Below are 12,081 nucleotides of genomic sequence, written 5' to 3'. Positions count from 1 at the left end.
TTTTCCTATGGTCTAGATTTATTACCTTTATATGGCAGATTAACAAATTTCATATTGAATCCTGCTGCAAGAAAAAAACATGTACAACATTGATCTATTGAGATGCTAAACTACTGTATTTTCACGAAAATAATGTGCACCTACTAGGTTTGTTGTCAACCTCACCTTCTCCCCTCAAGGTATTTTCATAAGTGCAATATGATAATTTTCTTAGAGCAACATGTAAAAGAAAATTGGTATAGTGGCTCTTATGAAAATACTTTGTAGGGGGAGGGCGTGTTTGGCAAGCAAACAGAAGGTGCGCATTATTTGCGTGAAAACACGGTATATGCATTCTACCCTCCTGGGAAATTCTGTCGTAGGTTAAAGGAACTTCAGCTAAAACGAAAATACGTGCATGTGTGTTTTCAAATGAACATCGAATTATTTTATGTAGAATTCACAGTTTTCTTTTATTTACCTCTTCCAGAACCATTGCAAGATGAAGAACATATTCATTAAAGAAATAGACTATTAAAAAAAAGAGAGCATAGATGATATTATATCTTTTATTTGTGACATTTGTTCTCCTAAACTCACACAGACCTGATTTCATAAATATCCTTCAATTGTTTTTCTAATTGATTTAATTACATTAGTCTGTTTTTCTTACAGTGAAACCCTTAATTTTAGCACAAATGGAACTAAAATAGAGCAAACATTATTTCTGATGCAATTAAAAAAGATACTGAAAAACTTTCAAGTCAGAACACTAAAAGCTAGTCAAAGAGCTTAAATGCTTGATTAGAAATGGACTCTTCCCTCTAAAAGTTATAAAAATCCTTATTTACTCATTGAAAATTTCTTAATACCTGCCCAGAGGGACATGGCCTATTACAAAGGTTTTTTGTCAGTATGTATTTTTTTAAAACAGGAGGAAAAACATCACTATTTAAAAAATACACTTTATTTGGCTAATTCTAAAAAAGAATCACTTATTTCAAGACCAAAAATATAAAACTGAGAATGAAAACAGTATTATCCAAATGACACTTCCAACTCCCTTTGGGATCATGTCTTTGCACACATATCTGAAGGCATGTTCATACTTTTCCTATGATATTTATTTTCTCACAGTGTGGTACCCATGGGGTGTAGAAGGGACAGAGGGTCAAAGACAATAAGAAGGGCTGTGCTTCCATCAATGACCAGAATGATGGATCAGCATAAATTACCATAGAACAATGAGAATAATTCAATCCAAGTGCCTTAATGCTTTGCCAAAGGAAGGGGGTAACTTAGAATACACACACACACACACACACACACACACACACACACCCCACCAGTGTAATAATCTAGAAAGAGTGTTAAGGTAGGAATGGAGGAAACCCAGGAAGGGAAACCAGAATGGTTGAATATAATTCAGATAAGAATTTTGTGTAGGCAAATAAAATAGAAAAGAAAATCTATAAATATGTAAAAAGCAAGTCAGGACTTAGCAAAGACACTATAGAGTTTGGAGAAAGCATGAAATAATTTCTTATTACGTTCACTGCTGCCACGTCCATAATGCAGGGTGACATGGAGAGCTTTGGGAAGGTTTCAAGGTGAGTTTCAGAAATGGTTAACAATGGACAACAAGACTTCCAAGAGAATGCTACAGGTAGAAGAACTCTGAAGGAAGGAGGCTGAAGGTCAAATGGTAATAGTCTTCGCATATTTAATGGATGTTCAGGTAAAGCTCTTATTTATATTTGATAAATATTTGTATTTCTACTTAACCTATATAATCTTAGGATCTTTCCTAACATGGAACACTAAAAAAGATGTGCTGAAACTCAAAGATAATAGTTGGGCTTGTGTTGAATGGAAGGATTTCAGATGTTGTGGAGTGTTCAGTGGGTTACACCAAAGGATGCTACAGAATTTCTTGCCGAAAGGTCTGTGTGAGAACAGGTTTTTCACTTGGAATGCTGCTGATATGATCTAAGAGGGTAGGAGGACAGAAATCTCTGCAAGTTGCTTCCACCCCTCCTGACTCGGAGACTGTGGGCTCTGACCATTGAGAAAACATCCCAGGAAGAGAAAATAAACAACCTAAGGAACAGAAAGTGAGTCTAGTATTTCTCAACTTATTTATTTATTCTCCTATTATGGGTCTCCTACAAGATTTTTGGAGCCCTGGTGGTGCAGTGGTTAAGAGCACAGCTGCTAACCAAAATGTCAGCAGTTCGAATCCATGAGCCGTTCCTTAGAAAGCCTATGTGTCAGTTCTACTCTGTCCTATAGAGTCGCTATGAGTTGGAATCGACTCAATGGTAACAGATTTTTTTTTTTAGGAGCCTTTTTAGACACTTTATACTAATAGTCCCCCAGCCAACCCAATTCCCATGAACTTTTAATACCATACATATACTTTGTATCTGCTGTGTACTGTGGCCCATTGGAAGGCCGCAAACCATTGTTATATCTAAGATTTTTTTAATACCTCCCCCAAGAACCAATTTTTGCCCCCTTGGGCAATCAACCCATTGAGAATTCATGCCCTCAATTAAAAAAACCATGGGTCTGCATGTGAGGTCACTGAGGATGCGAGCCCAAAATTAAAAAAAAAAAAAAAAGATTATATATATTTCAAGTCTGGCTCCAGGGATCATAAAAATTCTTATAGCCACATACACTCATATATTGCCTGCACAGGGAATCTTCCGGTTTCACCTTTCCTTTGCTAAATGGAAAGGTATGAACTCTTAGTTACTGCTAATATCACTCAAGCAATGGTTTTAATTTGTCGGGGAGAGGGGGCAGATGCTGGACCTCTTTGAGAATAGTAAGAAAGGAACGTACCTATGTACAGCCTCGCAGTCTATAAAATGTCATGTGTACTGAACCTCGGAGCTTTATAGCCAAGAAGGAGCTTTATAATGAACGGATCAGGCAAATAGTACCTGGACCCACTGATAAACCTTAACATCACAAAAGAGACAAATTGACATTACGTACCTCCTGTTGTGATGCAATAGGATGAAACAATATCATTTATGTAGAATTCTTCCCCAAAAGTCTTGTAACCTGAATTTAATAACTAGGAATCAGTTGGGAAAAGACAAATCAAGACTGTGGGACATTCGACAAACAAACTGTCCTGAACCCTTTATTAATGTCAGTGTCATGAAAGACACACACCACATACACATACACATCACACACACACTGACTAAGAAACTCAGATAGATTAAAGGAAAGTAAAGGTATTGACAACTAAATGCAACGTGTAATCTTGATTGCATCCTGGATAAAAAAAAAAAAAAAAAAGAGCTATAACAAACATTTTTGGGACACTTTGGAAATTTGCGTGTGGATCATAAGTTACTGTTGTTTGGTGCCGTTGAGTCAGTTTCAACTCACAGTGACCCTATAGGAGAGAGTAGAACTGCCCCATAGGGTTCCCAAGGAGTGGGTGGTAGATTTGAACTGCTGACTTTTGGTCAGCATCCAAGCTCTTAAGCACTATGCCATCAGGGCTCCATATTAGATATAGAGAGTAAAAAAAAAAAGTGAAGATGGTTAATTTCTTAAGTGTGAAAATGATATGGCAGATTCGTAGGAAAACGATCTTATTTTTAAGAGAAATTTGAAGTATTTCAAAGTTTCATAATGTCTACAACTTATTTTAAATAGTTCAGCAATAAAAGTGTCTGTTTACAGAGAGAGAAAGAAAAGTGTAGAAAATGTTAGCAACTGGTGCGTTTAAGGCAAAAGGTGTTCATTGCAATCTTTCAACTTTGAAATGTCAGTTTTGAAATTTCTCGAAATAGAAAAAATAGTGGAAAAAGAAGGGGAAGAGAGGGGTATGGGGCTGCTCCGGCAGAGCAGCTGAGTTAGGAGAAAGACGCAGTCTGTCTGGGATCCAGAGGGCTGGAGGTGCCGGCAGGGCTGCAGGGAGCTTAGGGCCTTCATTTGCAAGAAGAGATGCAGCTACAAGGATGCAGTCAGGCCAAAGACATAAAAATCACCTGTAACGATTTTCTTTAGAATTTGCCAAATAAAGTTCTGTGGGAACAGGAATACCCTGTAATTAAAAAATGAGAGCAGTTTGCCAGAATTTGCCCTAGAAGAGTTGATGAGTGCAATTAGCAACATAACCAGGAGGAAACTGTTCCAAGAAGTTTAAAAAAAATTTGGATTTTTAAATTGAGTGGCAATTTCATACACACAGTTAATAGAAAATAACCTTAATAAGAAGGAAAAACAAATGTCTTCAGATTCCAGCCTCCTACTTGATGAGGCATTATTGAAATGCAGGAACAAAGTCAACTTTTTAATGCAAAAGGCCTGTGGTTGGTTTTGCGTGGCACACAGTTCCTCCTAGGACCAAGGCACCATGTCATCATTTCTCTGTCCCACTGTCCTACAGTCCCACGTGGTACTGCTGTATTGCACAGGTTGGGGATTAGGGCTCTTGTTTCTCTGTTCTCAGGATCCTTAGGACAGTCAAATATTCTTTCAGCCAAAAGTGATGCTGAGAAAAATCTGCCTGTCTTGTCATCTCAAAGTTACTTAGGAAGCAAGAAAGGAAACATGTTTGTTGATGGCCAGAGTCCAACGACATGGAGAAAAGTAGCAGCATTGGATTCCAGGAGACAACCTTTGTGAGATCCGAAGCAAGGGATGGTCTGCTTCGTTAGGTCAGTGTAGAATGCCACTATGCACACAGTCAGCCCTTTCTGAGCTTGGACAAAGATTTCATGCTTTCTAGGCCTTTCTTGGCAGCCAGGAAAGGCTTCAACTCATTATGTATAATAAGACGAAATCAGAGTTGTTTAGTTATTCTTTAATAGTTATTACATCAAAATGCACTAATACATTCTCATCTACTTCCCTCCACCAACTGATATTTTGTTAAATTCAAATGATCACTTGAAGCATCATTACCCCCATCGCAGGCTGTTGGGACCACCACACTTTTCAACACAATGAAACAGAGAAGGCAACATTTCATCAACCAAAACTCACTGAGGTTTCAAAGGCAGGATATAGCACAGAACGTGTTATTCTGACTGTCTAATGGAACAGAAAACATGGAAAGGGTAGAAGAAGGAAGCTAGCTCCAGCTCCACTGTTGCCTTGGCAACTGTGGCACAATTATAGAGGCAGAAATTCATTTCGTGCCATAATAGAATATGGCGGAGGAGGAGAGAGCGTGGAGGAAGAACACGTCAGCTGGGGTTAGAAGCCCAAAGGGTTGGTTGAGAAGGTTCCAAGTCAGTGGGTTCATTGTTTCATCTATATGCACCAAATAACCAATTGTGTTTCCTTTTTCACTGAAATTTTAGTATTATGTAGAAAGGGCCATGACTCCCTACTCTTAAAAGAACGAACACCGCACTTACGTGACTCGGGGCTCCTGCTGATCATTCTTGTTCTTTTATGATATCTCTTCAGGGAAACAGGAAAAAATATTTTGAATGAAAGAACAAGGGATGAGGGTGGTTATAAAAACCACATTCTGTTCAGGGTAAACTGGTAACTTCTGAGCCTTATGCTAGGGACCAGTCTTTTCCCTGTAGTTAAAGTCTGAAGACCCTACTTGGGGCAGGCATAAACCACCCCATGGAGTGGTCCCTAATTAAACTAAACCCTGGTGGTGTAGTGGTTAAGTGCTACGGCTGCTAACCAAAGGGTCAGCAGTTCAAATCTGCCAGCGGCTCCTTGGAAACTCTATGGGGCAGTTCTACTCAGCCCTATAGGGTCGCTATGACTTGGAATCGACTGGACAGCACTGGGTTTGGTTTGGTTTTTTGGTGTTGGGGAAATTGTGTTGGTGCTGCCGCTGGGGTACAGCTCTACAGCCCTGCACCATGTTGAACCACAGGATCACAGCAAGAGCTTTAAGGAACTGGAAAGCAAGGCTTGTTACAGAAAAACTTGCTACGCATTCAGAAATCCAAAATTCACTTGTTACTTAGAAAACAAATTACAGAAAAGTCAGCGGGTTAACAGCATAGAGTGGAAAAGTACAAATCAGCACAAATCAGCATCTCAGTCTCAAAACCTGAATTCCAGTAAAGCTTCGGTGGCAAGTCACAGGAGAGCTGTGACACACTTGGAAGTGCAGTGGCTTCCTTCTGGAAGATCCCCAGCCAGGAAGGCCCAGGGGATGGTCCTTGTCTGTCCTTCACGTTGTGTCTGCCTGGCACACAGATCATGGCTAGCAGCACTTTGAGGGTTAAGAGCACATGAAGTGAGTGGGAAACGTCACCCAGTGGTCACCACTGGTCTTCAGCTCTCCTGCTCCTGGCAGGAGGTGTGCCATTTCAGCCAGGGAGGTTGGCCTCTTGCCCGGTCAGGACTGTGTGAGGAAAAAGCATTCCTCTTCCTTCGAAGTGTGAGCTGGAGAGTTAGTGACACATCCTGGTTGTCATCTCTTTCTGGAAAACAAGGGGAGAAGGATGGTTAGGGGAAACTACAAGCAGAGTGACAACTTGTTGAAGGGTTCTGAAAATACCCTGGGAATTTGCAGAGTCTTTAAACAAGAGTTTGCAAGCATGGGCCATGAATAGGTCTGCCAGTGTGTTTGTTGGTTTGTTTTAAATCAATGCAAGGTTTAAAAACTTGGCTATTTTGTAAAAAATCCAAATTTCTGACTTTTTCTGAAAAACTGCAAGATTTGGAACCGCTGAGAAGCTTAGAGTTGAAGAATAGTTGCCCCCTTCAGATGGAGAGCATGCTCTCAGCGCATACTACTCCCAGTTGTCTCGCCAACATTAGCGAGTATTATTTACCAATTTTCATCGGATTTGGACGTCTGTATTTCTTCAAGTAGAGAATAATTTCTGTTTACCTAAGTTTCAAGAAAAGGCAAAAAAAAAAAAAAAAACAGAAGAAGGATAGCTTAAGTGGGGACCAGACAAGAAAGGTGGGTACCAGTCAAGAAAAGTGGGAGGGAGGACATCTTTTAATGGAAATGAAGAATATGTCAATGTATCTGACATGCAATCTCCTAGCCTTCCACCAGTCTACAACACCTGCCTGGTTCTTCTGGGCATTTGTAGATCCTAAATGGGCCATCCTGTGTCTCACTTCTGGGGCTCTGCCCAGGCAGACGCTTTTGCTTGTGGCCTGCTCCTACCATATCCTATCTCCTTTCGACTTGCCTAATCCCCATTCCTTTTCCCACCTCAAGCGAGATGACATCCTATTCTTGCAGGTAACACACTGGTTTATGCATTTGCGTGTGTGCATGGACTATGGGCATGTCTGTGGGCCCCACTAGCAGGAAAAATAAACACTCATTGAATCACTGCATGTGTCTTCCTTCTTTGTATCCCTTGCTCCTAGTACAGTGCCTGGTGCAGGGACATTCTCCTCTTTCATCTCCGAGAGTGGGCTGGGTAGCAGGCTGTGCCAATCAGCACTTGGGAGGACACGTTTAATGCCATTTTTATTAGATGAATGAATGACTTTCTTCCAAGTTCCACCTGTTGCAGAGCTGCCGCCAGCTGCCACATCTCTTGCAAGCTGAGCAGATCACCCCAGTTGATAAAGTAGGAAATGCCTGAATAAAAGGAGCTTGAGAACAGGAGAAAACCATACGGGCATGTTGGTGAAAAAATAATAATATACGTGAGTAGAATAAAGGCACTTTTGCATCCGTATAATAATTATTAAAGATGGGCAATTGCATACAGATACCTATATTAAAAATTAAATAAGAATTTAGTTGTGTTTATTACTAATACTATGTACTCGGTGACTGGGAGACAAGGTTGCTATTCTCAAGTTTACAACTATCTACTGGGAAGAAAGAGACAGAGACTCCAAAGTACTAATGTATTAGTGTACTGATTAGTACGTATACTAACATCCAATGACATAAATGTGAATATGCACAGGAGGGGAGGGCACGAGGCATAGAAACCCAAATTCACCTGCATTAGATCCCATTTCTGTCCCTTATTACCTCTGTGACCTCCCAGACCCTACAGGCCTCAGCTGAAATGTCCATTTTTCACAGATGCCTTCCTTAACCTCTGATAAAGGGTATATCCCCCTCTGCCACCCTTTCATGGCACCCTCTGTTATATATTTCATTCCTGCCTCCTGGGTTCATCTCCTGTAAGGTCCTATAAGACCCATGGGAGGAGACGTTGTGTCTGCTCTGTTGGCTGCCATACTCCCAGGGCCTGGCAGTTAGTGTTCAAGGAATGTTTGTTTAATTAGGCAATGAATGAGCCCTCGTCTCCTCGTCTGTCAAATGGAGACTGGGATACCTACCTGAGAGGGTTATCGAGAAGGGTAAAAAAGTATTAACATACGCACAAACGAAGCACTCAAAACACTTTCATTCCTTTCCCTGTCTTTTCCTTGGAGAATGACATGCTTTGGAGACACAAAGATGGCAGCGGTCATTTCCAGCTGCAGAGAGGAGGCTTGGGAGGACTCTTATGATAATGTACCCTCTGAGATTGACTCCAAAATGAAGAGAAGGTGGAATCTGACAGGTGAGGCTGGAGAGGTAGGGGAGCTAAGGAACACCGGTGACAGCTGGAGAGAAGAGTGGCTGGTGGAGCCCAGCCAGGGATCTGGAGCTGCTGTTGCTGGAGCCATGTGGCTGGGGCAGGACAGAGGCTCTGGGGACAGTGGGCCAGATAAATGCACAACTGTTTAAATAAGGACCCGCGTGCCTGGTGCGAGGAACGGAAAGAAACTATGGCAAGCCACGAATAAACTTGTTTCTTTTTTAAAAAGCCTCCATAGGTTCTTATGTTTTTGGTTAATTTTTGATGGCAGAGACGGAGAAAAATAATGTGGAGGTACTACACGTGTGTGTGTGAGAGAAAATGAAAGAGAGAAAGAATTTATAACGAAGCTGGTACTTATTCGCACTGCGTCAGTACTTCAGTACTTATGGAAAGAAAGGAACTAGCATTTGTTAAACACCTGTAAGGTGCCAGTGCTTTGGGGTGGTTCCATCTTTGCATCTGCAGAACACTAAGAGAAAGAACTATGACCCTCATTTGACAGAAGAGGAATCTGACCCTCAGAGTGCAAGTGTTTTGCTCCAGGTAAACAGGTAAGCTGCAGAGCCTGAACAATAACAGCTTCCATTAAACAAAGATCTGCTATTTGTCAGTGCCAGTGTCTGCTGCCCTAAGCGTGTTATATACTGTAACGCTGACTTTGACCCTGACCCTGACCCTGGCCTGTGATGGAAGATGCGCCATCCCCATTGTACTGATGAGGAAATAGCCCCGGAGAAGGAGAGTAACTTGTCAAAGTCACATAACTAGCAAGTGGTAAGGGTGGGACTTAAACTCAGGTCTATCTGATGCAAAGGCCCTGCTCTCCCCTACATGTGGTCTAAAGCCTCTGAGATATGCTTATAAATATCCATTGGGATGAGCATGACTTATTCATTAATTACAGGTGGACACAGACATTCCTGAATATTCAAAATGCTAAAGAAATATTGTTTTCTCTACTCAGACTGATGTTAATTGGAATTATTAAGACTTGTGCAATGGGTAAATACTAAAATATATATATATATATATATATATGCTACTGAAAAAGTACAGACACTAGAAATATGTTGCTGCTGTTGAGTGCCTTCAAGTTGATTCCAGCTTATAGCGATCCTACAGGACAGAGTAGAACTGGCCCATAGGGTTTCCTAGGCAGTAATCTTTATAGGAGTAAAGAGTAGGTAATAGTTTCAGACAGGATGTGGGACTTATCCAAGACCTCTAGGTTAGTCTGCAAAAAGCCAGGTCCTGTGCATTCCTCACCACACTATGCTGCCTCAAAATTCAGGAGCCAAACTGTGTACTGGGATGTCTTTTAAAATTCCCGTAGGGAAAGAACGGTTGAAATAATGGGTCAGACACTTAAAAAAGTTAAAATTGGATTTGCCCAGTGCAGACCTTCAAAGCTGTAGTCCAGCTCTTACCACTGGATGGCACCAGTGAGCTGGTTAAGAAACAATTTGGTTCTGGGGCGGGGAAATAGGAATTCTGGGTCCCAGAGCTTTCCTTTCATCAGAGCCCTCCTGCAGGTCCTGGCATCTAGCAGGGCCAAACACAGGCCTTTCTATCCTGGAGAGTGGCCTAAATAAGTTCTACCCAGGGTGCTCCTGAAGAGCCAATTGGCTGTTGCAGGACTTAGCTGAATGCTACATGTACAAAGACAGGTAACTACAGAACTCCAAAAGGTGCTGAAAAAGCTTCTGCAGAGGTGATGAGAATTTCCTGAGAAATGCACATAAAGACCATAGATGAAAAAAAAAAAATGCCTTTAAACACTAACATTTTTTTAAATAATTTTTATTGTGCTTTAAGTGAAAGTTTACAAATCAAGTCAGTCTCTCACACAAAAACCCACATACACCTTGCTACACACTCCCAATTACTCTCCCCCTAATGAGACAGACTGCTCTCTCCCTCCACTCTCTCTTTTCGTGTCCCTTTCACCAGCTTCTAACCCCCTCCACCCTCTCATTTCCCCTCCAGGCAGGAGATGCCAACATAGTCTCAAGTGTCCACCTGATCCAAGAAGTTCACTCCTCATCAGCATCCCTCTCCAACCCATTGCCCAGTCCAATCCATGTCTGAAGAATTGGCTTCGGGAATGGTTCCTGTCCTGGGGCAACAGAAGGTCTGGGGCCATGACCACTGGGGTCCTTCCAGTCTCAGTCAGATCATTAAGTCTGGTCTTATGAGAATTTGGAGTCTGCATCCCACTGCTCTCCTGCCCCCTCAGGGGTTCTCTGTTGTGTTCCCTGTCAGGGCAGTCATCGGTTGTAGCCAGGCACCATCTAGTTCTTCTGGTCTCAGGATGATAAACACTAACATTTTAAAAATTTTTCCTTAAGAGCAAAGCAGGGTTTTGGTTGTGGTCACTTAGTATTATTTGCCTTAATATAAGGGAGTAATGGATTTCCTATTGTCTACAGAACAAATTCCATACTGTACAGCCTGGCAAACAAGGGCTGTCATAACCGGGTCCCACAGCTCTCTGCTCACCTCCTGTTGAATCCTATCACTCACCACACCGCCCAGCCAAACTAGACTTCTCCCTGGCCTCCCACAGGCCATGGTCTATCAAGGATTCTAGTAGTTTCTCAATGGCTGTTTCTTTTGTCTGGTTAATGCTTTCTGCTCCTCTAAGCCAGGCAGATTTTGACATCCTTCAAAACCCAACTTCCAGCTCCCAGAGCCTGATAGCTTCCTTGTTGAGTTCACCCATAACTTTATGCTCACTTACCTCACTTCCTACCGGCATTGGAATTCATCATGTCATTTTTGCCTGAGTCTAAGAAGACCCATAAAAGTTTGTTGTATAAATTAATACATGATGAGGGATATTTTGTTCAAGTCACATAACAGTATATATGGTTTGACCCAATTATTTCGGAAAAACCGTAAAATAGGAATCCAAGTTCACAAGTTTATCTCTGGGTAAGTGAAAATATGCATGTTTTCTATTTCTGATTTTTGCCTTTTTGCACATTTTCTGCATTTTTAGATATTTTAATAAGCATTTTTTTCTGATAAGAAAAAAAGCTCCAATAATTTTAAAAACAACAAAAAATAAAGTAGATGGAGACTTCCAACTGAAATCATATTTAGTTTTAGAGGTGAAGCTAAAATGACTTTTGCCTAGTTTTGTGGTGCTGGTGGAAGAAATTAGGGTATCTTTTGCATAAGATACTTAACTTCTTCTGTTCTAAACACTTTTTAAATTGAAAATGTTCTCTGTTTTCCAACCATTGTGAGAAGATTTTTCATATACAAAAAGCAAATTTCCGTGAACTCTAAAGTTCCTTGTATAAACAAGGATTTCTTTGAGTTGGTCTCCGTGCTTCAGGTAAAATCCTTCCCGCATCATGAAGCTCCCTAGCCTAAACTCCTTTAGTGGCTCCCCAAAGTTTTCAAACTAAGACTCAACCTTAGCATACAACCTTTTTCATCATCTGGCCTTTCCACAACTGCTTATCTTAATACCCAGTCACCTCCCAACACCCCTTTTCTCCAACTGAACCTGCAATAATTCCCAAACATACGCTTTCACTTTCTCCCCTCTGCCCAGGACACCCTT

General features: G+C 41.3%; 1 protein-coding gene across 2 annotated transcripts in view; it reads right to left on the bottom strand.

The window, feature by feature from the left end:
* Window positions 1-266: 266 nt before the first annotated feature.
* Window positions 267-12,081, bottom strand: part of MOB3B (MOB kinase activator 3B) — a 228,312-nt gene continuing 216,497 nt past the window's right edge. For both annotated transcript variants that reach the window (XM_010588047.3, XM_064291817.1), the window contains exon 4: window positions 267-6,413. In XM_010588047.3, coding sequence (XP_010586349.2) covers window positions 6,384-6,413 — 30 coding nt within the window. In that variant the 3' untranslated portion in view covers window positions 267-6,383. The remainder of the gene's footprint in view (window positions 6,414-12,081) is intronic.

This window comes from Loxodonta africana, chromosome 9 (assembly GCF_030014295.1).
Source record: "Loxodonta africana isolate mLoxAfr1 chromosome 9, mLoxAfr1.hap2, whole genome shotgun sequence".
In the NCBI taxonomy this organism is placed as follows: Eukaryota; Metazoa; Chordata; class Mammalia; order Proboscidea; family Elephantidae; genus Loxodonta; species Loxodonta africana.
Note: the sequence above shows the minus strand (reverse complement) of the source record. Positions and strands in the feature narration are given on the sequence as shown.